At 51.2% G+C, this 25,022-nt stretch overlaps 1 protein-coding gene across 8 annotated transcripts in view; it reads left to right on the forward strand.

Annotated features, from left to right (window-relative positions):
- NDRG3 (NDRG family member 3) overlaps positions 1–18,761 on the forward strand; it is a 110,451-nt gene extending 91,690 nt beyond the window's left edge. For 5 of the 8 annotated variants that reach the window (XM_032789264.2, XM_075072342.1, XM_032789265.2 and 2 more), the window contains 14 exons: positions 2,100–2,205; positions 3,106–3,226; positions 3,739–3,801; positions 4,138–4,198; positions 6,049–6,135; positions 6,554–6,610; positions 9,787–9,890; positions 10,756–10,821; positions 11,882–11,933; positions 13,425–13,472; positions 14,339–14,374; positions 14,456–14,507; positions 16,573–16,611; positions 17,148–18,761. In XM_032789264.2, the coding sequence (XP_032645155.2) occupies positions 2,100–2,205; positions 3,106–3,226; positions 3,739–3,801; positions 4,138–4,198; positions 6,049–6,135; positions 6,554–6,610; positions 9,787–9,890; positions 10,756–10,821; positions 11,882–11,933; positions 13,425–13,472; positions 14,339–14,374; positions 14,456–14,507; positions 16,573–16,611; positions 17,148–17,326 (1,071 nt within the window). In that variant the 3' untranslated portion in view covers positions 17,327–18,761. The remainder of the gene's footprint in view (positions 1–2,099; positions 2,206–3,105; positions 3,227–3,738; positions 3,802–4,137; positions 4,199–6,048; positions 6,136–6,553; positions 6,611–9,786; positions 9,891–10,755; positions 10,822–11,881; positions 11,934–13,424; positions 13,473–14,338; positions 14,375–14,455; positions 14,508–16,572; positions 16,612–17,147) is intronic. The other 3 variants (XM_075072343.1, XM_075072344.1, XM_032789263.1) reach the window with 1 other exon arrangement.
- The last annotated feature ends 6,261 nt before the right edge of the window (positions 18,762–25,022 follow it).

Below are 25,022 nucleotides of genomic sequence, written 5' to 3' on the forward strand. Positions count from 1 at the left end.
CAGCATGTACATTACTCCCAGTCCCAGACTTCCCCCCAAGAAATACGTGTCTTATACTGCCCAGCACCCCCCTGGACAATACAAGCTCATAGATAGTCTGTCATTTCATTAATAGAAAATGAAATGCCTAAATCCTGTTCTCCCAGATGAAGTTTCCCAAGCATTTCAATCCAAATGCACTGGTTTAGATAAAACAGTAAAACAAATGATTTCAAGTAATGAGGCATAAAAGTCAGAATTGGTTACAAGGAAATAAAAGTTAAAACACAACTAATACTTAACTTAACATGCATCTGACAAAGTGGCTATTCACTCACGAAAGCTTATCCTCCAATATATCTGTTAGTCTCTAAGGTGTCACGGGACTCTTTATTGCTTTTTACAGATCCAGACTAACACAGCTACCCCTCTGATACTTAACAAGCTAAGTGAATTCAAAGCAAAGGTCTCTCTCACCAAAAGTTCCAACAGTCTTAGGCCTTGTCTACACTATACAGTTTTGTCAGCAAAAGGAAGAAGTCCTGTGGTTAAGGCATTGGACAGGACCGAGTTCGGAGTATTGTAGCCAAGGCGTAACTGACTAGCTCTCGAGTATTGTAGTATGGCGGATATAAAAGCAGGTGGATGACTAGAATAGCTTAGATAGGCAGGGAGGCTGGTAATTGGTAGACCAGAGTCTTCCCATTTCCTGTGCTTGGGGGGGAAAAACCTTGGCTAGCTGTCCTGTAAATGGATACTGCCTCTTTAAACTCCGCCAGGAGTGCCTGCAGTTGAGGTACAGTCTGGAAGGATGCTGCTATACTGGCTGTTGGGGCAGTTGCTGTGCATTCAGATGCTTTTAGGCACCTTGGCTTTGGTGCCAGGAAGCCAGTGGGCTCAGAGGTCAGGGATCCAGGGGACGTAGACAGGGGTAGGTTTGATGATCTGTGAACACAGCAAAGCATATGAGGGGCTATGCCCTGTGGGGAGGAAGGCAACTCAGGTTCTGGGATGGACACACTCTTCTGCATTAGAGATCTCAGCTCTGATTTGCAGTAGAGTTTGAAATTGCTTGTCACCAGCTCTTCAATTTGACTGTGGTAAATCCTGTGAGTACATGACCCCCTGCCTGGTCTACAAGTCACTGTGCTTCTAAAATAACCTCTTGCTTTTGGTCTCCAACAGTTAGGTTTGTCGCCAGTTTTCTCTGGCCGTTCAGTTTAAGAATGGCTGTGGTCATAGTGCCGTATCCTCTCATTTGCTGCGAACCTGAGTCCTGCTCTATGAACGTTTTGTACCAGAGTAACTGTGCTGGGCAGGTGAGCTAGTTATACTGGTGCAAGCCTTAACATGGATGCAGTTAGACCAGTAAACACATCCTTTATTCCCCTTCCCATTCTGGAATAGCTATACGGGTAATAAATGCACCGTTATAACAGTGTAACCACGTTCACACTGGGTTATGTGCCACTAGAACTGCACGGAGAGAGCTGGGGAATCCCCCCGGCTATGGTGTGAGGCGTGCAGGCTGCTCACATTTCCAGTGTTAAATCCTTGGAGGCGTCAGAGTGACGTACCTGCTCCCTGGGGTCGCTGCTCCAAGGCTGGGGTGCCGTTGCCACAGGAATGCTGTTGTGAATGTGCCCATGCAGCAATCTCTGTTGTGTGGGTTCCACTATGAACACTTATGAGGAGAAGCTGTGTTCTGTTAATTTCTAACCTTGTACCAGCATATGACCAGAAAGACCCTGCTAAAGTGACCAAAAAGAGACCTTAACATTGCAAACAGCCTGGTTCCAAGCCCTCATCCCAGCTGTGTACCAGTGAAGTGTAATAACTGCCTGGTAGCTGTGGCCAGTGCTGGCTCTGCAGAGCGGTGAGCGAGATGGGGTGGGATGTCCTGCGGAATACCTCACACTGAGCGGTCTGGCGGTAGGGCTGTGACTCTGAGGAGCTGAGCGTTCATGAGGCTTCGCCAGTGTTAGTGGTCCCTGTGGGAAGAGGGAAGTAATCATGAAACATACCAAGACTCCTGCCCTGGACTCCCTGCTGCCTTCTCAGACCAAGTCTGCCCCTGGCTGTGTCATCTCTATAGTGAGACTGTTGTCTTCTCTCTGCAGGAACATGACATTGAGACAGCTTTTGGAGTTGTCCATGTCACCATGCGGGGCACCCCGAAGGGGAACAGACCTGTCATCCTCACTTACCATGACATTGGCCTCAACCGTAAGTCCTCTTGCTCCAAGGAGACTTTCCCCCATCAGCCTATGTTGGTTCTAAAGGGCTGGTTTTAAGGCAAGATTCAGAGTCGTAGTGGTCCCTGGGAGCCTCCTGGTCCCCTGAAGCAGAGAGCACAGAAATCAGGCTGGCCTGGAGCTGAGATGGGAATAGAGCACATGACAAGGCCCTAGTCTGGAGTGCAGCTGTCTGCAGGCCTTGAAGGCCCTGGTGGAGGGAGTCTCAGTGAGGATGCAGATTGGCCAGCAGTAAAGTCAGAGGCCCCACTGAGTGGAGCACTGACTGATGGAGCTGGCTGCCTGAGGCCTTCTCACGCACCGCCTCCTCCTTTATGGAGAGGCTGAGCAGACTAGTTAGCAGACATGGCGTGGTGCTGAGAACCACTCTAAGGCAGGCACTGCTATTCATAGGTCCTGATCACCCCAGCCACTCTTCCAAAAGGTTTCACCCCCAGGAGCTTCCCAGGCCCCTCACGTAACTGCTTTTAGGAGAAGCCCAGCACCTGTGTACATGAGTAACCAGGTGCTCTTGGTCTGGCTGCAAACCCCGTGTTCCTCAGTCTTGTGTCCTCTTGCTATAGACTGCATCTGTGTGAGCTGAGCAATGCGGTGAGTGGCTGATTGGCTGGGCCGTGAGGTTAGCTTGTGATTGTTTCTGCCCCACCCCCACCCTCTGCTTTCCCAACACTGAACACTCCCTAGATTGCTGTCCCATGGACTTTAACAGACCCCTGGTCACACATGCACCACCAGTCTTCATGCACGGCAGCAATGGGGTTTCCAGAGCAGCCTGTTTGGGCTGGTACAGGTGGGTGGCACTGCTGTTCCAAGCATGAGTTGTAGCAGTATTTGGGCTGGGTCCAAGGCTCACTGGGCATTTCTCTTGCAGACAAATCCTGTTTCAATGCATTCTTTAACTTTGAAGACATGCAGGAGATTACCCAGCACTTCGCTGTGTGCCACGTGGATGCGCCAGGCCAGCAGGAGGGAGCTCCCCCTTTCCCGACTGGGTAAGAATTCTCAGAAGCGCCTCCAGGTGTGCTCAGGGCCTGCTCACACCAAGATGCTATTTAATCCAAATGGGGCTCCCTATGCTGGCAGAGGCAGGCTGCCACTTGGTCAGCCCTGGCGGTAGGGGGAGGGGAAGCTGGGGAGGGGTCACTCCAGCCAGCAGGGTCTCTGCCCTCTGGAGCAGAAGAGGCACTTGCATCGCTAAGAGCCAGTGCTGGAAGCTTTCTGATTTAGCACATGATCCCAACTGACCCAGACTAATATATAGCTGGAGTTGCTCGGTCCATCCCTTCATTCTCCAGTATGGGATCTTTGCGGGACAGATCTCTGTGAACACAACTTACAGGATGGGATCCGTAATGTGCCATGCTGCAGTGTCACTGCACCATAGATACCAGAGCCCATGCCGTTCGAATGTTTCTGGCTCTTGGAATGTCATCGGAAGGTTGTGTCGCCTCTGGAGGTCAGTGTTCGGAGGCTTGCTGATTCCAGCCTCTCCTTTGGCTTTCAGGTATTGCTACCCTAGTATGGATGAACTGGCTGAAATGCTGTCTGCTGTTCTAACCCACCTGAGGTGAGTGTGCAGAGGGGCCCAGGCTGACACCTGTCAGATTATTTTAGGAGGCCATGCTGTCATTCCAGCAGCTATGCCTGTGCTCCTGCGGGGCTCTGGTTGTGCTGCATGCAAAGGACAATGGCTGTCCCAAAGCGCTTGTCCAGCACACACAGCCCTGGCATGGAGCATCTCTTCAGAGAACACGTTCCACCGCATGCCTGCTGGGTGACTGCAGGGCCAAAAAGAGAACAAGCCTTTGATCCAGACAAGCTGGTCTGAGGCTTGGGTGGGATGGGGATACCCAAGGCTTGAGTTTAGAGTGTCTCTTCTGACTCTGATATGTCTGCATTTCAGCCTGAAAAGCATCATTGGGATTGGCGTTGGAGCTGGAGCTTACATCCTCAGCAGGTTTGCGGTAAGTTGTTTTTTTTCCACCCTGCCCCCGCTAACAATACTGCCTCTTTGCAGGGCATAGGCTGAGAAGCAGGGATTTCAGGATACATTCAAATGGCCAAATGAGAGCTGCTTAGGGTACCTGAGGGGTTAAACAGAGCCAGTGCTGCTCTACAGCCTTGCCAGACTGGGGGTGAGTGCCTGGCGTAGGGATGGCATTAGAGTCAGTGGAAAGCTGCTGGAGAGGTCAGTGGGGTTAGGGATTGGCCCCCCACATGTAGGAGAGGAGACAAGTATATGCTCCGTGGTCACACTGTACTGAATCTCATCTCACCATTCATAGCTAGAAAGATAAATCCCATTTCTAAAATCTGCAGCTCAGACTTAGAGCAACATAAACAGCTTTCCTGTGCTGAAAGTCCAGCGATCCAAGGCGGATAGGAAATCCAGACTGAAAGCTGTCATTGTGGATCTCCGAGTGGAGCAGCGGATGCTCTCACTTCCCACAATAAGCAGTCTGGGTTCAGGTTCTAGCATGGTCATGGGTGTTAGGCAGTGTCCAGCTACCCAGAAAATGGACATCTCAAGTGGTTTTAATGTGTCTTGGTCTCTTCCCTGTGGGCAGATGCGGTGGCAGAGCTGTGTGGGCGATGTAGATGTAGTACCTGAGTTCCCCGTGTCTTGCTCGAACCAGCTTCTTTCCTTCTATCAGCAGATTAAAACAGAGAAGACTCTAGATGTAACTATATTCCCCAAACGGTCCCTGCTGAGAATTCTGGGTGCTGACAACGTGTCCCTTGTCATGGGCCTGCAATTTACAGGAAGCTGAGTGGGGCCATGGTTAGGTGCAACACTGGAAATTGTAGTAAGATGAGTCCTTGAAACATAAACCCTTGATATCAGGGACCCAGTATGAGGCCTGAACTAAAGTAATGGTCAAGATCTTGCTAACATAAAGCAAAGTTATGCTGTGAGCCAGAGGCAGATCCTGCTCACCGAAGTTGGCAAGAAGGAGGATGCTAAAAGCATGTTTATAAACATATAAGCACTAATGAGAGGAACGTGTGCCAGGATAACACCAGAACGTCCCAGTATGAGCACATTCCACAGAAATAACAAGGAACAGGCAGACCCATCCTAAAGACAGGGTCAAAAGGACAATATCATGGATAAACTTGTTTCTTTCAACCAACCTGTACTGGGGAGAGGCAGCACCCTAATGCGTAGAGGGGCTGTACCTCAATACGTCAGGAATGATGTGTAACCTGTTTGCACCTGTGTATAAGAGTGCACCCCTGAGTGGATGTCTTTGTCTGGCCTAGAGGGCAGTGGCAAATCCCGCCACTGACTGAGCCAGTTCATTGTTAGGGGGCACATATTCATAGTATGTTCTGTAGAGTCTGCAGGAAACTATTACTGTGCTTCATTTGACAATAATCCTGGCCGGATGCCTTCATATTTTATTGGAGTCTGTGGTCATTGGGGGTTCTCTCGGGGTCTGCTGTGTCAATTACATGCGCAGAGCCGGGGCAGCACACAGGGAGAACACACACGCATGTAGCTGACTGTTATCATCGTTGAGCAGAGCACCACACTGGTGACATCTGACAACAGAAATCTCTTCCTGCTTTGCTATGGACCCCCAAAGTGTGATCCTGGGAGAGTCACTTCGATTTTCTTGCTTCGGTAGAATGGGATGAGGCTGCTGCCCCTGCTCTGTGAGAAGTATTGTTAGCAATGATCTAATCAGGGTTTCAGTTACAGGTTTTCCTCTTATTTTGCTGTCACTGCCTCTCCCAGGGAGTTCCCCAGCCATTATGCCTCCTGGTCCCCTGGGGCCCCTCATACTCAGTGTGCTGTGTTTCCCTGCAGCTCAACCACCCTGACCTGGTGGAGGGGCTCGTGCTCATCAATGTTGATCCATGTGCAAAAGGCTGGATGGACTGGGCAGCAGCCAAGGTGAGACTCTTCTCTCTCTCTGTGCATGAGTGCTGCAGACCGTACTGTACAAGTTACTGAGGCAGGCCCCTCAGGCTGAGTTCTCAAACGAAGCAACAATTAGTGATGCTTGGCTAGGAGACCCTGGAATACTGCAAGTGATACTTGGTATTACCAGCCAGCTCAGAGTCACTGAAGGCCCTAGCATGGCCAGGGGGCTGGAACATTTATCTCAGATGTTCTGGTGAACTCCAGGGAGCTGTGTTCTATATGCTTCTCTGGCAGGAGCCAAGTGCTTCCAAAACTCTAGGGGCTCATTCCCCATACCTAAAGCTAGTTTGGCCTTTACAGTTTTTGTGTCATTTGTCGCTAAGTTTGACAAAGGAATTTTTTTTTTGTTTTTGTTTTTGTTACTTTTGTTACTTTTGTTACTTTTCAGTTTTCAGGCTGGACGACCAACATAGTGGACATTGTCTTGGCTCACCATTTTGGTCATGTAAGTAAACTGCAGGCTGCAGAGTTGACAACACAAAGCAAAGTGTGGGCCTTATGCTTTGTACTCAGCTGACCTTCAGATCTTGGGATCTCTGTGCCAAACAAAGATTGCCACAGATGGTGCCAGGTTCTCTGCTGGGCAACCCTGCAGCCAGGACTTGGCACTTTTAGCGGCATTCATGCACATCCTATCACCTGCCCTGCCCACTCACTCCGTTCTCAGCATCAGGCAAGGCAGTAAAATGTAAATGAAATCCACTCTCTCCTGCAGGAGAGCTGATTTCCTAAACTACCCCGTCCCCTGCCTGCACCTAGGAAAGGAATGGTAGGGTCATGTGGCATATACCGATGCCAGTCTCTCAGCTCTGATGCCATCCAGGCATTTAGAAGGTCTTTGAGAAGCAGCAGCTTTCTAATAGTCTGCAATGCAAACTCACATCTTAAAAAAAAAAAAAAAAAGACACTTTTCTCACAGCTCCCTTTCCTCTGTGGTCCAAGTGCAGAGCAGGTCTACACTGGCTTCTGGGGAAAAGCCAGCAACAAAGGAAGCTGTCGATGCTCTTCACCATAAACTCTTATATTTCCTGGGAGCTTATCTAGGGAACAGCTCTCAATTTAGGCAGAACTTGGAAAATGTTTGAGCCCATCCCTTGCACGGCCATGTGCAGTGTTTTTTTCAGCAATGCAGTAATCTGGGTGAGTTCTTTACAGACAAACTCGCTCTTTTATGGTAAACGGGTTTTCCAGGCCAGTATATTCCAACAGAGGACTTTTGTTTGCAATCTTCTTTCCTGGTTCTGGTTTTCGAAAGCAACCCTTCTGCTCCAAGTGTTGCCACTTAGCAGCTGTTCCTCTGCTGCCTTTTGCTATCACTGCTACTTCACTTTGAATCCTGCCCTGAATTCCCCCACTGATTAAAAGGTCTGAGGAATTTACATGAGTGTCTCCAGAAAAGGGTTCTGTTGGTGGAGTTACAGATGTTCCCAGCTGCTGTGGACAGAGGGTGTGAGTGGCAAGCAAGCCTGCAGACATGGCTTTCCTGTAGGGTGACCAGACAGCAAGTGTGAAAAATCTGGACAGGGTGGGGGAGTAATAGGAACCTATATAAGAAAAAGACCCAAAAATTGGGACTGTCCCTATAAAATCGGGACATCTGGTCACCCTACTTTCCTGGGCTTGTCAAATCCACACAGAGTCAGACATTTTGTTGACCCAACAATTAAGCTTCTCCCAGTCCCCGCACACCCTGCTCTGTCCGTGGAAACTAGTGCAGTGGGAACCTGGTGTGTGTTTGCCCTGACCCTCCTCCATATTTACACAACGCAGCTGGTAAGAGGGGACCAGCAGGTTCCTTTGTGTTCAGTCTAGAGACATTTTGTTTGCTATAAGAGTTGTGGGGATAATAGGACAGTGTGTCCAGCCATATACTAAGGCACTAACCTGCTCTACTCCCCCCTCAAGCTCTTTCTTTTGACTCAGGGGCTGCAGGGCCGGGCCACATCCTGCTGAGCCATTCCTAAACTAGTTGTAGTCGCAGAAGAGGGGAAAAACAGATCCACGCTTCTTGGAAACAATGATTCTCTCTAGAAGCTTACTAGTTCAAGGTGATTTCATATCAGTCTCTCTCTTTCCAGCCGTGGCTGGCTTTCTCTCTGTCAGGACCTTCCACAGAAGTACAAAGTAATGCTTCCTCTTGTCTTCCTAGGCGAAAGAGCTTTGCCTAAATAGGCTTTTCACTTATATTCAGTTCCTGGAGACTTCAGCCGCTTTGGCGAAGGACCCATCTGTCCCAGCTTGCAAGAGCTCTGGCTCTTGTGTCTGTCCAGTGATGGCTTCTCCTCTCTCCTTGTATCTTCCCAAACTCCCTATTTTGTCCCCAGACTCAGGATGACCTCATGCTGTTTTTCCATTCCTGTAGGCTTCCCATCCCCCTGCTGATTTGTATGTAAATGGGGCTGCCACGTTTTGATTCCAGCATGCCTAAATTACACAGGACGCAGCCTTCCCTCCTATCTGGGAGAAATCCTGTTCTCTTCCTTTGTTTGGTCACAGACTTTAAAGCATAATATTAGTGAGGCTCAGTAATTCCTCCTCTGATCTTAATGCAGACCTTTCACAAGGATATTAATCACCATCGGGTGACCGGTTCACGTATGATACCTTCCGCTCCCCTTCGACACAGGCTGTGACAGCAGTGAGTTGGGTGTAGTGAATATGTCAGGCCTGGCACGAGTTGCTGGCACACAGGAGCGAATGCCTAGTGGGTCTCTGTCCCAACAGCCAAACCTCCCACATCTGTAAGTCACTGTTTAGTGTATGCTCTGCTCTCCCCACTTCACCTCCTCATGTCCGATCCTCACACTCCCACATTGCTCCTTTCTCTCCCCCTCCCCGTACAATCATATCCCACAGTCAGGGCTTCTCTACTCGACAAATACTCTGCTGGTGTGGCTGCGCCGGCAGCGCTCCTAGTGGAGAGGCAGCATAAGCCTCCGGAAGGAGGAGTTCTACCAGCATAGCTACACCACCTTCACGAGCAAAATTAGCTGTGTCGACAACAGCGCTCTGCATCTACGCTGGTTTGTTGGCACAGCTGCGTCAGTGGGGGAGGGGGATTTCACACGCCTAACTGATGTAGATATGTCGGCAAAACTTCAGAGTGTGCACCAACCTCAGGTGAAGCGTCTTTACAGGTCTAGACAGGGGAGTGAGATTTTTCTCTGCAAATAACACCATTCTAAGGGCTTGTCTATAAGAAAATTGTGTGGTATAGAGAAAGTGGCAAAAGCCCCTAATTTGGAGGCAGCTATACTAATATGAGTGCTTATACAAGTATAGTAGAGTCCAGTTCAGAAACCAAAATAAGCTACACTGGTATAAGGCATCTTTCTACTGATATAACTGCATGTGTACCAATATAATCATCTTGGTAAAAGATCATACCCTTAATGGACCTAGTTCTACCAGCAAAACTTGTAGTGTAAATCAGTCTTGAGTGTGGTTTAGGGTTTTTACCATTGGCTTTCTCAGCAGAATGAATTGTTTATCTGAACCCAGCTCAGTAATTTGTTGCGCAGTCAGTGAAGTTCATTTCTCAAATTGCATTTTTAAATGTATAATAGTAACAAAAGAGGTTGATCAATGTCTTCTTCTAAACTTCCCTCCCCCCATGTGCAGGAAGAACTGCAGGCTAATCTGGACCTGATCCAGACGTACAGACTCCATATTGCACAGGACATTAACCAAGAGAACCTTCAGATGTTTCTTGCCTCATATAACAGGTACTGGACTCCATTCTGCCCATGCATAGAAGTCCGATCTCAGTGTTACCCTCACGCCCTGTGCATCAGCGGGTACAAATAGCATTGTAGCAAATGTAACACCAGGGAGCAGGGAGGAGTCCATGGGGGATGAACAGTTCAGCTCCAAAGGTGCCCTCAAACCTTTCCTAGCGCCTCCTGGTACTCTTCAGTGAGTCTCTTCCACATATGAGCTACTCTGTGTGAAGCTCCCTACAGGTCCTAACCCTTCCTTGAATTCAGCTCACAGCCCTGGACTCTCGTAACTAATTATTTTCTCTTACAAATCGAGCCTCCTCAGCCTTTATCCCCAGATCAGCCTCTCTGCCCTCCGGTGCATCATCTCTTCAGAAACAGGGTAAGCACCGCAGAGTGCTCTGTATTCAGACATGGAGGCCCAGGAGTGCTCTACGGCTGGGCGAAGGGCTCACATCCACTTGTTGTTTCCCCTCATCCTCTCCGGTTTTGACCTGTAAGTGCAGACCAGTGCTTTGTGTGCTCTGCTGAGTGAGTCACGTGGCTCTGCTAACTTGCCACCACCACCTTTGTGGGTCAGGCCTAGGTTGTTTCTAAAGCTTGGAGACTAAGCACTGTTTTCTGACTTATTGCTGCTTCTCTGAGTAGCACCTGCATGTGGTATGGGGCATCGTGCTGCGTTTTCTGATGAGACTCACAAATTCCTGTGTGTGACCTTCGTCACTTTGTGTTCTGGTCTCCAATGGGGAGGCTGAGTCCTCTCGTTCCATGGACCTCTCTCCAGACGGAATCCACAGGATCACATTGGCACCCACCACATCCGGATTACCTGGGTTTGTCTGATGGAGAGCTGTTCTCCTTTGTCTTCCAGCCGCAGAGACCTCGAAATTGAGAGGCCAGTTCTGGGCATCAGTGAAAATACAGCAAAAACATTCAAGTAAGTTGCTGTGGATCAATCTGTGCACCCGTTTCAAACTGCAGAGTTAGTTCAGCAGAGAGGCTGCCGCTCCTCAGCAAGAGACCCAAGAGCCAGAAAGCTAAGAAGAATTCAGCAGCACTGGCTCAGGATGCAGAAATATTGATCTAGAGTGCGGTGTGGTGGGGGCACATCATGGCTCCAGGGTTAAGGTTGTGCTGATGTTCCCCTTAAAGAAGGAATTATCCCTTTGTTGCAGATGGATGACCGTGTGTCCTCCCCAAGTTCACAGCACTTACTTTAGGAGCAGAGTTAGTGTTCTGTTACTGGGTTCTAAGCAGTTCTAAATAGCTCCTTTAAGAGATTTCTTAATGTACTTTTTCTGGCTTGATTTTTTGAGATTTGCAAATTTAATCACTTCTGGGTTATAGCAAAATCTAAGACCTAGGCTAACTTTGTTTACTAATGTTATTTTTGTTATTTTTTTGAATACTTGGTCATAAGTAAGGCTGTGACCTCCGTAACTTCTGCAATGGCAGGTGCAGCTTGCCAGGGGGTCACTTGAGCAGCTCGGGCAGCCCCTGGACCAGCCACACCGGCCACTCCTGGGGCATTCTCGGGCCACTGCACCCCTCCCCCTCCCACCCCCAGCAGCAGTAGGAGTTTGGGTGTGGGAGGGGGTTGGGGTATGGGTGCAGGTGAGGGCTGTGGGCGGCACGTCCCTCGGGGGGCTTCCCGGAAGTGGCCAGCATGTCCAGCTCCTAGTTGGAGGCGCAGCCAGACAGCTCCATGCACTGCCTCCACCTGCAGGTCCCACCTCCGCAGCTTCCATTGTTCGCAGGGCTCCTACACTACTGCCCAGCTCCCTGCCCCCCGAGCAGCAGCAGGGGTCCCGGGCCAAGCACTGTTCCCTGCCCCTCCCCAGCACCAATGGGGGTCCCGATCCACACTCTGAATTAGTAAAGGTTTTTGAGAGGCTAGAGGAGAATACAGCCAAGCTGGATCCATGAAAGCTATGAATAGATTAAAGGTCGCCCAGACGCACTGCAATTAATGTACTTCTCTGCTGGCTTTTGCCCAGGTGCCCTGCCTTATTAGTGGTTGGTGACAGCTCACCTGCCGTTGAAGCTGTGGTACGTATACAAGGTCTCTTTTGCACTGAATGCTCTTCTTAGTCCCGATGAGCAATTAGCAGCTCCCCACCTCATTCCACCTACTGACCAGCTAGTACTCAGGACTCACCCTAAACGTCTCACAAAAAGGGCTTGTCTTTTATTTATATTAGTCAGTAGTGCTGCTTGTGTTTGCCAAAGGCAGAAACCAGGCTGCACGCCCTGGAAGCTGAGAGAGCGGTCAGCTATTACTTACTGCAGTGGTGTGCAAACTGGGAGTGCACCCCTCTGAGGGGGCACAAGAGATTCTTGGGGGGGCGAGGCGCAAAGAAACTGGGATCCCACGGGTCCCGCAGGATCCGCTGCCGTAATAGTGGGAGCAGGATAAAAATAGAGTGGGTATTGCGGGACAGGAGCGAGGGTAAGAAAAATAGTCCTCCCACACCGCAAACAACATGAATGCCTTGGCCAGCAGCCACCGCTCTCCAGCTGCCCAGCTGTGAAGGCAGCGCCGCCACCAGCAATAGCACAGAAGTAAGGGTGGTAATAGGCACGGTACATTCCACGAATGGTAAGGGGGGCATGACTGGAAAAGTTTGCGCACCCCTGATCTAGAGAACTGAGCGTTTCAGGAGCTCTAACAGCCTCCTTGGGGACAGATCTAAAGGGAGTTTCAGCAGAAGAGCTATGGGTGTATTGACTAAACTCCTTGTACCTGAGCATCTCAGGGCTCACGCAGCTATGGCCATGGCAGTTTCAATGACATGTATCTTGCAACAAGCCGTTAATGTAGATCTGTACGGCTGCTACATGGCGCTTAGTTCACACCACCATGGGTCCCTGTTCCTTTGACCAAGAGTCCAGGTCATTCACAGGGTTTGATTCTGCAGCAGTAATAGTGTCCCCGAGGACTCCAGTCACTTTCCAGCTGGCAGCGGGGAGGCAGCAATGGACTCTCTCAGGCCTCAGCCTCCGTGGATGTGACATAGTACAAAACAGCCCAATTCCCAGCTCCTGGACAGCACAGTAACATTGAGACGCACCATCCGTTCAAAATACTAAGTAATAATATGCCCTGGCCTGGCCTCACTCCACTAGCTCTCCTGGGCTCAGCTAGGCTACATACCACTCGGTACACATCTCCTGGGGAGCAGGGGAGCCGGATCAGGATCCCCCCTCCATGCTGTAGTGCCTCCCACTAGCTGTGGTTGCCGTAGCGCAGGCTGTTGGTGGATCAGTCTTTAGCAGAAAGAGGATTTAATTCTTACTGCAGGAAGTTACTCGTGCCCCTTCTGCTCTACATTCCGTCTGCCCTGTGTCATCCTCCGCCGTCTGATCACCTCCCATGCTGGGATTGTGCTGGTGACAGTCTGGTCCCTGGATGCTCCTGTCACTGAGGATGGCTGCTGTCTCTTGGGGAGCAGCAGCCCCGATGAAAGCACCTGCCCCATGCTCCAGATCTCTCACTTGTGTGCATGTGATACCATTTGATTTTTCCCTTTTTGCTTTTAGGTTGAATGTAACTCGCGGCTGGACCCTACCAACACTACACTCCTGAAGGTACCCAGCAGCTCCAGGGGCCTGCCACAGGCTGCCTTAGGGATACTGTGTCTCTGCTGAGGGCCCAGCTCTGTGCATTGATCTCCTTCAATGCATCTGGCTTTCACAGAGGTGTCTAGAGAGACAATCTGGGTCAGATGCTCTCCTGAGTGATGTTCCACTCAGCACAGGAGAGGGGGCAGGCTGCTAGGTTCCTGGAGTCTCTGCACTGCACAGCTCTGGCCTTGGCAAAAATTAGGGCTGCCTTGGAACTGCTTGAGCTTACACTGACTGGAAAACAGTTCCCAAGGAAGCACCTGCCAGCTGAGAACTGAAGTGCAGAGGTGTCCCAGCCATGTGCTCTGCATGCCCCTAGTATGCCTCCTATGCCAGGGCCAGCTGGGGTGGCACAGGAGTCACTTTAGACCAGCTGCAAGTCCCTGCCACCTCCACCCATCACCAGGGATTTCTCAGCTGAGCAGACCCACCCTTATCTCTAGGGGACAGAAAGGGCCTGGGTATTAGGGTAGGGAGTCTATCCCTCCGCTGGCAGGAAGGGCCATGGCACATGGCTGGTGAAGGAGTTGCTCTCTGACTCCTAGAATATGGCCCGGGACACCCCTTGTTAATGGAGATGTGCAGCCTGTGAAGACTAGCGAGCCATGCTCCTTGCGCCAGATGGAGACAGTCACGGTGAAGCGCTGCATGCTGGAACCCCCAGTCACCATAGGCCACAGCTCTGTGTTAAAGGTGAGGGGGCAGCCTCTGCTTTTTGGTCAGTGAGGATCGAATGGGCTCCAGCGGGGCTGGCAGTGTTAGCCCAGCCCCTGGCCTGGCCACATGGCATGAGGAAGGGACACTTCAGAGCCCCTCTTTCTTTCTTACAGATGGCAGACTGCGGAGGGCTGCCCCAAGTGGTTCAGGTAAGAACTTGTCTCTGTTCTCTGGTTTGTGTTTTGGCCCCAGCCTTGCACATGTTAACGCCTCGTATTTTGTCTCCTCAGCCTGGGAAGCTGACAGAAGCCTTCAAGTACTTTGTGCAGGGAATGGGCTACAGTAAGTAGCAAACACAGCTTTCTTTGCCGAGTGGGGCTGGTGTGGGGGGCGATGGGTCTATCCTGGGGATCGGCTTTGCCTGTATGTCTACGACAGGCAGTGTCCCGTGGCACAGCCAGCCACGTACCCTCGGGCTCGGCTTAGCCTGGAGAAATAACTGTCGCGCTGACGCATGTCAGCAGATGTGTGTATCGAGATGGTAACCACCCTTAGCAGCTAGCAGACAGCATCTCATCTCTAGGGCTAGTGCATGGCAAAGCCTAGACAGGGTCTGCTGCCTTCAAATGGTAACTGCTCTGCGCTGGGTCCCACAGGCAGCACCTAGGGGAGTGTGGGGCTCCTGCCAGTGGTGCCAGTGAGCTAGCTCCAGAGCAGTGTGTGCTCAGCAGTGCTCTGGACTGAGCTGTGCTCTGGAGCACAGGCACAGCTGTGTGCACTGTCCCTGGGCAGGGGGTACCACTAACTGCCCAGAGCGCAAGTCAGCTCCTGAGACACCTACAGAAATCAGCCCAAATATCTCCGGGAGCCTGGTGAGAGCCTCCTCATGCTTTGGGCCCAGCAGGTGCTTTGCTCTGAGGTGGGGGCATGGGCTGAGGTTATCATCCCTTCCCCCGTTGAACAGTCCAGGAGAAGAGCCTTTTACCTGCCTAAACTGGACAAGTCTCCAGTGCAGGGCCCCAGCACTCTGGGTGTCGGTCACGCTGGCTGTGGTGCTGCCATAGCAGCACTTACTGAGACAAGCCTGTGAGCTGTAAAGGCTGGTGCTCAAGCCCCAGTTGGTGTAGTCACTGACACTGCAGAACTGGCTGCTAAACTAGAGCATCTTTGTGGCAGGACAGGGTGTGTGCCCAGCTACATGAGAGGAGGGCAGCTTTGCCAGCAGCTGGTCAGCATGGTTGGGTGGGGAATGACAGAGATCTCCTGGGCAGCTAGTCTCGCTAGTCCAGTCATCCCTGAGGCCAAGGAGCCAGCACTAACATGCTGGCAGCTGCCAGGGCCCTGGAAGAGTCATTGCCATCTCCAGTATGCCAAAAACATTGGCTGGGCCCACAGTACTTCAGAGCCAGCTGTTGTCCCACAGATATGGATGTCGGAAGACAGATCTTATCCTACATGGCACCTGCTTGACAGGTAAGACTGGTCCCCTAGAGAGAAGGTTGTTGGCTGAGTAGACACGATCCACCAGCAAAAAGAGACGGCAACGTACTGTGATGTCAGAGGTTCCCCGGATCTTACATGGACTAAGAGGAGGCCCTGGGCCTGAGCGTGACCCTTGCTTCCCTGATGGCTGAGCTGCCAATGCTGTCGTCAGGCATCAGAGGGTTAGGGCTCTTTCAGGCAGGGCATGGAGTGCCAGTGGAAGCGAGAGCACCCCTCCTTCAGCCTGTCAGGGCAACATGTCGTCTGACAGGATCCAGGTTGTGGCCCAGCAGAGCCCCGAGCAAGGGCCGTGCTACTGGAGAATGGACGTAGGCCAGGGCAGAACTCACTACCAGCAGGACACTTGTCCCACGTTAAGGAGCAGGGGCCTCCCAAGTGAAAGGAAAGGCTCCTTCCCCTTGTCCAAAGCAGGCTGTGCTGCTCTAGCTGCTGTCCCCATCTCAGACACCGGCATGGAGGGGACACCCTGTGCTCATGGGCACAGCTGCAGGCCTTTGGCAGAGGCCGTGACTGTCAGCTCAGGGGACAACACTCTGATCCCATGGCCCTCATCTTGGTTGGGAGGCTGGTCCGTAAATACTAAACACAATCTCCCATAAGGGGCCCTGCTGTTCTGAAAGCCCAGTGGAGCCACTAAGATCATGGCTTTTCCTGTGGTCTTCAAGGGAATCCGATTTCCTTTCTAATGGGCAGAGAGCTGAGTAACATCTGGGGTGATTTCCTTTCAAAGGGAAGCTCCTAAGAGACTATCAGTGAGGGGTGTGAGCCCAGAGCCCAGGAGCACTGGCTGGCTGCAGACCTAGTGCTGGGGTTCGCTCCAGCAGCACAGTGCGTTCCAGGCTTACTAGGGAATTAACTTGCTCTCTCTCGTGTTCATCTCTTCCCTGTCTCACGTTGTTTCCAGTCCCTTATGTGCAGCTCAGCCACCTGAGCACTGAGTCAGGTACCTGCAAACCCACACCTAGCACGACCAAGGCTGCATACTGAGCTGAATCACTGTCTTCTTTCGGGTGCATTGCTCTGGCTGCTTACAGCATGTCTTGCTGGTGCTCTGGATCCTGGGCCATTCCATTGTACGTTGTGTGCGTGCACTGTGTGTTTTCACCTCTCATTTGTGTTTTGGTGACGGTTGCATGGTTTGCAGCTCTCCGATTATCTGGAGCATAGGCCTCATTTTCAAAAGGTCACATGACCAATCACTACCTAATTTACAAGTTACCATGGCTGCATTTGCAAATGGCCAGTGATACAATGTGCAGTCACTCACCTCAGACCTTTTGAAATCAGGCCATAAACCTCCTGCTTTTGATACATAAAGGCCCGGTTTGGGCCGCTGAGAGTAACAGTTCTGATCCTGTGTGTAGGTTCTTTTCATGCTTACCCAGCGGGGTGCTGGCACAAGCAAGCCCAGTGGTATCAGCTGTAGTTCACTAACTCCATGACCTTGCTCCTTTTGACAGTCCTCTTTCTTTCCTGCAGTGCCAACAGCGAGTATGACTAGACTGATCCGCTCCCGTACCCACTCCTCCTCCAGTGTCGGCTCTGGAGAGAGTGCCCGCAGCCGCCCGCACATCAGCAACCAAGGGGAGGGGACTGCTGAGCCCCCAGAAGCAGCTGATGTCCAAGACACACCTCAAACCATGGAAGTATCCTGCTAAGAGGAGCTTTCTGGATCCAGACAACTTCATCCTCCCCCACTGACCTCACCCAGAATCTAGCATTTCATCCAGCAAAACCACAGTTTTCTCTAACCTGTGCATGCCCATCCAAGCCGCTGCCTCCTTGATAGTCTGTGCTTGGTGCTCCTTTGGTCCTTTTTGTATGTTTCTGGGAACAGAACCACTTAAATAGTCATTAACATTCCACAGGCCAAGTGAATCCAGTCGCTGTACATGCTAGTGCCCCCTCCTTCCTGTGCTTTCTGTGCTGTGTATCGATCCGATGACAGCCGTTGTTTCCCTCTTTAATTTAAATCTGATGTCTGTGGCTTTGTGAGGATAGAATTGCTTCCTAGTTGTGCTTCTGCTAAAGGACATTAGGATTTTTGTGATGCAGTTCTTAGGGCATTTTGGATGTGAAGGGAAGCGAGCCCACAATGGTGCAAAACTCCAGGCACGGGAGAAGAGTCTTATACCACACGGTGTGCTGAGCATGGCAAAGCATCCTGGCACTCCTCAGGCTGGTGGGGTTCAAAGCACTCCTGGGGGATGGGACAGTCATAACTATTGTCTTGGTCTCATGTCTTCAGAATGAGCAGAGCTATCTCTTACCTGAACATCTTGAAAGGGCAAAGCAATTAATGAGTTAATTCTCACTAATTAAAATGCACTATTCAGTAGAGTACAAGGGATTACGCTGCTCTACAGCTGTACGAGCATGGCTTTGTCGACCCACAGGGACCCTCCAGAGCAGTTTGCAGGCTGGCCAGATGCAGACAGGATCATTTATCACATGTGGTCATGTCTCCTCATAACTGGACTCTTTACTGTGACTTTTGGAGATCTCTTAACACTCAGTACATGGTGAGCAGTGCCCAGCTGCAGACCTGGGATCCAGAAATGGGCCGTGGGGGAGTTTGCTACTCCTGCTGTGCCAGCATCCACTTAGCAGTGCCACACGGCCCAGCTAGATTGCCAGAGCAGGGTATCCCAATTCAATTGTTTCTGCAAAAATGCCAGTGAATCAGACTCCAATCAGAGATGGCCTGTATTCCCACGCCTGGAGCATGTGGCTAAGCAACAGCTAGGGAATGTCACCATGCAGATTCTGTCTTCATTCATTGAATTCACAAGTCTGTTGCTCTTTTTGTATGTGGTGAGTCACAGAGGAGAGCAGGCAAATCAATGACCCTGTCACGCAGCAGGGGAGCTCTTCACTGAGATGAGGGATAAACTGTCAGGTCACTGCCGGTCTCTTGATAAAGTCAAGGTAACGCATCCTCTTTCCGTTGCTGCCCAGTTCTGACTGGTAGGGAACTGGCTCCTCAGAGCTTTCATATTCTGCTCCACTCAGGCAGGGAATGGGACCGGGAGACACTGCCTGAAGGGCACTTTGTACCTATTATTAAATAAAGCTACAAATGAGTCATTGTTATCTGGCTCCATATGTTCCTTCTGCCGTTGTTTATTTAGTCACTAATTGCCATCAGCATGCTGGGTGCCCTATAGAGCATGGAATCCATCAGGAACTGTCCCAGCCACTCACACAGAGCACTGTGCCCGGAGTGTGCCAGCAGGTGGGAGCAGTCTGCTGATAGCTGCCTGCGTCATACTCAGCTAGCTGGGCCGAGTTCATTCCCAGGGCTCAGCCGCTCATCCTTAATCTCACGGCTGTAACTATACTGCAGCATTTTCTTGTCGTAGATCACTAAACACTTCACGTAGGAGGAGCTGTATCGTTATCTTCATAGATGGGGTAGTGAGATTTCCCCCAGGTCACACAACAGCTCAGGGCAGGTTTGGTCACAGACTGCTTATGGTACGCTGATCCCAACGAGTCCTGTCTGAAGCAGCTGGTTGTCCAACAGCGTTGGCTTTGCTGTACAATGCCAGAAGAAACGTGCAGCTCCAAAATAGATATTTGAAGAATAAATACAAAACTGGGAGCAGTCTCTGGGTTGGAATAGACTCTCAGCAAGTTTCTTCCCTAGTAAATAAGGGCTGGTCAATACTAGAAAGCTTTATCGTAAAACCAGTTTAAAAAAACAATACCTAGTATGGATGTAATTATAAGGGTATAAAAGTGGACCAGTGGGTGATAAGACTGAACATTCCTGTGGGGGCAGGACATTTGTGCAGGCTGCAGAGAACTTCTGATATATTTATGGAAAAACAGGTTTGACTCAGTTTCCCCTCTTGTATTGTTCCCTGCTGCATGTGAAGGAATTTATTCCTTTCTTGTTGGAGGGGGAGTCACTCAGCATGATTGAACCATCAGGAGCTAATCTCACTGGTGCAAAGTACTGCCCCTCGGGGAAATTGCACAGCCTAGTTTTGACCAGGCTCAAGAGGCCCAGCAGCCTGAAAGCTGGGTAAAGTGGGCAGCTTACAACTGAGGAGGGGTCACTCAAACATAATGCAAGGACTGATTTGAGCCTGTGACCAAGAGGGACAGAATTGGTTGGAAGGGTTTGGAGGACACGGAGCCCTGCCTGGGGCTCCTCAGAGAAGATGGGTGACCCCTCTAAGACACACACACACACACAAGCTGTTTATTGTTTAATTGTGTTTTCTTTGTAACTGTTTCTTCCTAAATAAATGTGCTGTCCCCACTGCCAGCTGGGCAGTCACGCACCCATAGCCCTTGGGAGGGAGCAACTTGGTAGATGCAGGCCTAAACTCAGACTTACTAAAGGGACCACAATGAAGGGCAGCAGGAGCCGCGACCTGAATCCTGGGTGTGCAGAGAGAAACATGGGTTCCTGCCCCAGAAAGGTGACCACCGAGTGGGGAGGCAGTTACCCTGGAACTGAGACACTGGGCTTCTTGGTACCTGCCGTTGAAGCAGCTGGTACTGGCCCCATCAGATGCTCTGGGATGAGTTTGAGAAGCACCTGTGCTCCAGGGCTGTAGCTAGGCTGCTGCCAGAGTATAAACGGTGTAATTCTTTGGTAGAATCTGCCCCCCACGCACTCAGGCAATGGGACTACTCGGCTGAGGCTGGATGTGTCAGTGACTCATCTGTGTTCTGTCAGTGACCCAAGTCAGCGCTGAAGAGGATCAGCAAGCCACACCTGGCTCCCTCCCAGCCCCATTCACAGCTGCACTCGCTGCTCAAGCCCTTTGTCCTACATGACAGAGGAGCAGAGGGCTTGTCCACGCTGCCTCCCCAGCCAGCCAGCACTTTGCTGCAGAACCCAAATGGGGGCGAGGGCTTCCCTCACAGCAGGGACAGCCTATCCTCCGCCTGGGTTGTCCTGGAGGTTAGTCCATCGATAGTCTGGCCTCACTCTGCTCCCCAGCTGCAAGGCATGAGGCTACCCAGTTTGCACAAAGGCCTAGGCCTGGATAGCAGGGGCAGCTGCAGGGGAGGACAGACCAGTGCTGCCTGCGTTGTCCCCCCTCCCCTGCCCCTTGCCAGCTCTGCCTGGGGCTAGTTCCCTGCAGTTCCAAAAGCAGCAGAATCTGGTAATTATGAGAATCAATGGTTTCAAACCAAACCTTGCAGCAGTGCTAGGAGAGCTGGATTCTGCATTGCCGGGGTGGGGGGGCTGCTCCCGTGGGCGGTGAGGAGTCCTGCCTCCCCCAGCACTGGGCCAGGTGCAGGCTGTACTGTGGTGGTAACAGGAGGGACTGAGCAGGGCACGAAGCAGCCACCACAGGGATCAGGCCCCAAACCCTTTCTAGCGGCTGGTGCTGCAAAGCCTGTGGCTCCCTGCCTGCAGCGCAGCCTGGGCTGTGACCTGACCGATCCACAGCTCTTAGGAAGGGGCGCAGAACTAGCTGTGCAGCTCAGCACCACGGTCTGGGCAGACATCTCCATAACAATGGCAAACGGGCAGGGCCGGGGCTGGCTTGCACCAAACCCCAGCCAGATCCCTCACAACCAGGGCGAGTGAGCCTGAGAAAGTGCCACCTCAGGAGCTGAGGGCTGGAGATGTGCACAGACCCCATCCAAATGCCCCTGTTCATAGGCTGGCTGGCTCAGGGAGCAGGCATGTCTGAGCCAGACACCGGGGTCCCAGGCCCTGTCGGAGCTTGGCTCGTACACAGCACTGTGCTGTGTATATTCTCTCTCCAGCTGCCTGCTCCGATTCAAATCTCTTTCATAATCCTGGAACAGTGGTTCTTCTTTGAGTGATTGCTCATGCACGGTCATCAGAAAGTTTTTCCCCTAGCAGCACCTGTCAAGCTGGCTGTGGAGCCCCCTGGAGTGGCACCTTCATGGCGCTCAATATATGACTCTGCCAACCCAGTGCCTCTTCAGTTACTTCTTACCGCCAGTGACGGTGTTGCAGGCACCGAATGTGCCCAAGGCAAGCAACAGTGGTGGTCCGTGCCCGGAGTGCTTAGTGCCAATAAACACACCGAGGTGGAGAAGCAAGTAAAGTTTATTTGGGATCCCAAAGCGGTGCTGGGAGACTTGGCCTCAAATCCAGCACACCTAATACAAGCAGGTTACCTTTTTTTATATTTTACTTTAGCTAAGTTTGTCCCCTTTTCCCCCTTGTAGCAGTTACATGTTACATTAAGCAGCTACACGAAACAGTCAAACAAAGCTGGCAACTACAAGTTTATCTCGTTAGGCCCACTCCTTTGAATTATTATCTTGTCCTGTTGAGAGGTGTTTTATTTCACTCCCTTGTGGCAGAAGTATGCAGGCCTCATTATTTTTGCTCCGTACCAGTTTGAGCTGCATTACAACTGATAACGGCTGGTGCACCTGGCCTTTCCCATCTGCCAGCCTCTGAGGTCGATTAGAGTTTAAACATGGAAGGACTCTTGCTCACTAGAGGCCTAAAACAGGGAGACTTTATATTCTTATTGCCTTCCACTTTTCTAAATTACCTAGGGTTATGCTTAGTGACACCAACAACAGTCATTGGAACTGTGGCGTCTTGCTCAGCAAGTTCTCCACCTTTACCTCGCTCTTTGTTTTGTCTTTGCCTGGATCCAAGAAACTGGTACACCGCCCTCGACATAAAGGACATGTACTTCCACACAGCAATCATCCAGCACACAGGCGCTTCCTATGCTTCATGGCCAACCACAAGCATTACCAATTCACTGCCCTACCATTCGGCCTCTCAACAGCCCCCCGAGTGTTCACCAAGTGCTGCTTTCCTTGGTCGCCAGCAGGTGCAAATATACCCCTACCTTGATGACTGGCTGCTCAGGGGCTGCACCAGGGCACAGGTGCCATCCCAAATCCATTTGGTCAGGTGCATGTTCGAGCAGCTGTGTCTCCTCCTCAACTTGGGGAAGTTAACCCTGGAACCGACCCAGAGAATAGAATTCAGTGTTAGACTCTGTCCAGGTGCGAGCCCTTCTGCCGGACTCCCAATTCCAAGCCATCATGGACATCATTCAAAGCCTTCAGCAGTTCCCAGCCACAACAGCAAGGGGGTGCCTGAGTCTCCTCGGGTACAAGGCTTCTTGCATGTACGTGACCCATCACTCCAGGCTGCAGATCAGATCGTTGCAGGCATGGCTCACCTCGGCCTACCACCCAGGGCGCAACAGCTTGAATTCAGTGATCATGCTACCAGGGCAGGTCCTTATGTTCCTTCGCTGGTGGCTCAACTCTCAAGTGGTATGCAGAGGAGTCCCCTTCCATAATCCTCAGCTTTCCTTGTCCCTGGTTATGGACGCATCGGCTCTGGGATGAGTGGCTTCCAGACACAGGGTCTCTGGTCACAGGCCGAGCTTTCACAGAATATCAGGGTTGGAAGGGACCTCAGGAGGTCATCTAGTCCAACCCCATGCTCAAAGCGGGACCAATCCCCAGATAGATTTTTACCCTAGATCCCTATATGGACCCCTCAAGGAATGAACTCACAACCCTAGGTTTAGCAGGCCAATGCTCAAAACACTGAGCTATCCCTCCCCCCTTTCCCTACATATCAACGTCAAGGAGCTGAGGGCAGTGCACTTAGCTTGCCAGGCCTTACAGGCCTGACTACAAGGCCAGTGTGTAGCAATTCTAATGGACAACACCACCACCATGTTTTACATCAACAAGCAAGAGAGAGTCCATTCCTCTCCCCTATGCTGGGAGACCCTCCAGCTGTGGGAGTTCTGCACAGCACACTCCATTCATCTGAAAGCATCCTTTCTACCAGGAGTTCAGAACACGCTGGCGGACCACCTTCCACACACACGAGTGGCCCATCTCACTGAATGTCATACACCTCATTTTCCAAAGGTGGGGGTTTCCCCCAGATCAACCTGTTTGCCATCTGACACAACATGAAGTGCCCATGGACGCATTCCTGCTACCCTGGAGAGATCGCCTGCTCTATGCCTTTCCCCTGTTCCCTCTCGTGAACAGGGTCCTGCTCAAGGTCCGCAGGGAGGGAGCAAAGGTAATTCTGATAGCCCCAGCATGGCCTTAACAACACTGATAGACTACACTACTGGAGCTGTCGGTGGACGCATCGGTCCCGTTTTCTCTCCTCCTTGATTACTCACTCGGGACCATGATCACCTCCATCACCACAACCTACAGTCCCTCCATCTCACGGCTTGGAAGCTTCTTGGCTGAAACCCATGGAACTTCTCGTCTCAGAACAAGTAAGGTCCTCCTCGGCAGCAGGAAGCCCTCCACCACAGCCACGTATCTGATAAAGTGGAAGAGATTTTCATGTTGGTGTTGGTGTGACCAGCATCGTACACGCCCCCTCCAGGCACTGGTACCTCTCATCTTGGAGTACCTCCTACACCTGAAACAACAATGCCTGGAAGTGTCCTCCATAAGGGCACACCTGGCTGATATCTCGGCCTTCCACCCAGGAGCATCTGGTTGATCCGTCTTCGCCAACCCTATGGTTAGCCGCTTCCTTAAAAGTTTAGAACGTCTACATCCCCAGATCCGGCAGCCTGTCCCTGTATGAGACCTTAACCTGGTCCTTTCCAGGCTCATGGGGCCCCCATTCGAACCACTGGCAATTTGCTCCCTTCTATACCTGTCATGGAAGGTAGTGTTTCTGGTCACCATTATGTCTGCGAGAAGGGTGTCTGAACTAAAGGCCCTCACCTCTGACCCACCTTACGTGGTTTTCCACAAGGATAAGGTGCAATTCAGGCCACATATGGCCTTTCTCCCCAAGGTGGTGTTGCACTTCCACACCAGTCAGGATATTTTCCTACCTGTCTTTTACTCTAAGCCTCATGCCAGTACCAGGGAACAGCGGCTCCACTACCTTGATGTTCGCAGCGCACTAACTTTCTACATCGAGCACACTAAACCCTTCAGAAAATCAAACCTGCTGCAATCGGTGTTCTCTTAACTCCAGCCCCACCAGGTTGGTAAAGCTTATGAGTCACCTAATTGGAATCGATATGAGCAATCACTCGAAGAAGAAAAAATGGTTACCCCTCATAACTGTTGTTCTTTGAAATGTGTTGCTCGCATCTATTCCAAACCCACCACCTTCCCCTCTGTCGGAATAGCTGGCAAGAAGGAACTGAGGGGGCACCGGGTTGGCAGGGTCATATATTGAGTACCATGAAGGCGCCACTCCAGGGGGCTCCACAGCCGACCCGATGATGCTGTTAGGGGAAAAACTTTCCAATGACTGTGCACGCGGTGCATGTACACCTAATTGGAATGGACAGGAGCAACACCTCTTGAAGAACAACAGTTACGAAAGGTGAATAACCTTTTTTTTTTTTTCCAACCTGTGGTCAGTCGACC

This window comes from Chelonoidis abingdonii, chromosome 14 (genome assembly GCF_003597395.2).
Source record: "Chelonoidis abingdonii isolate Lonesome George chromosome 14, CheloAbing_2.0, whole genome shotgun sequence".
NCBI classification, from domain to species: Eukaryota; Metazoa; Chordata; order Testudines; family Testudinidae; genus Chelonoidis; species Chelonoidis abingdonii.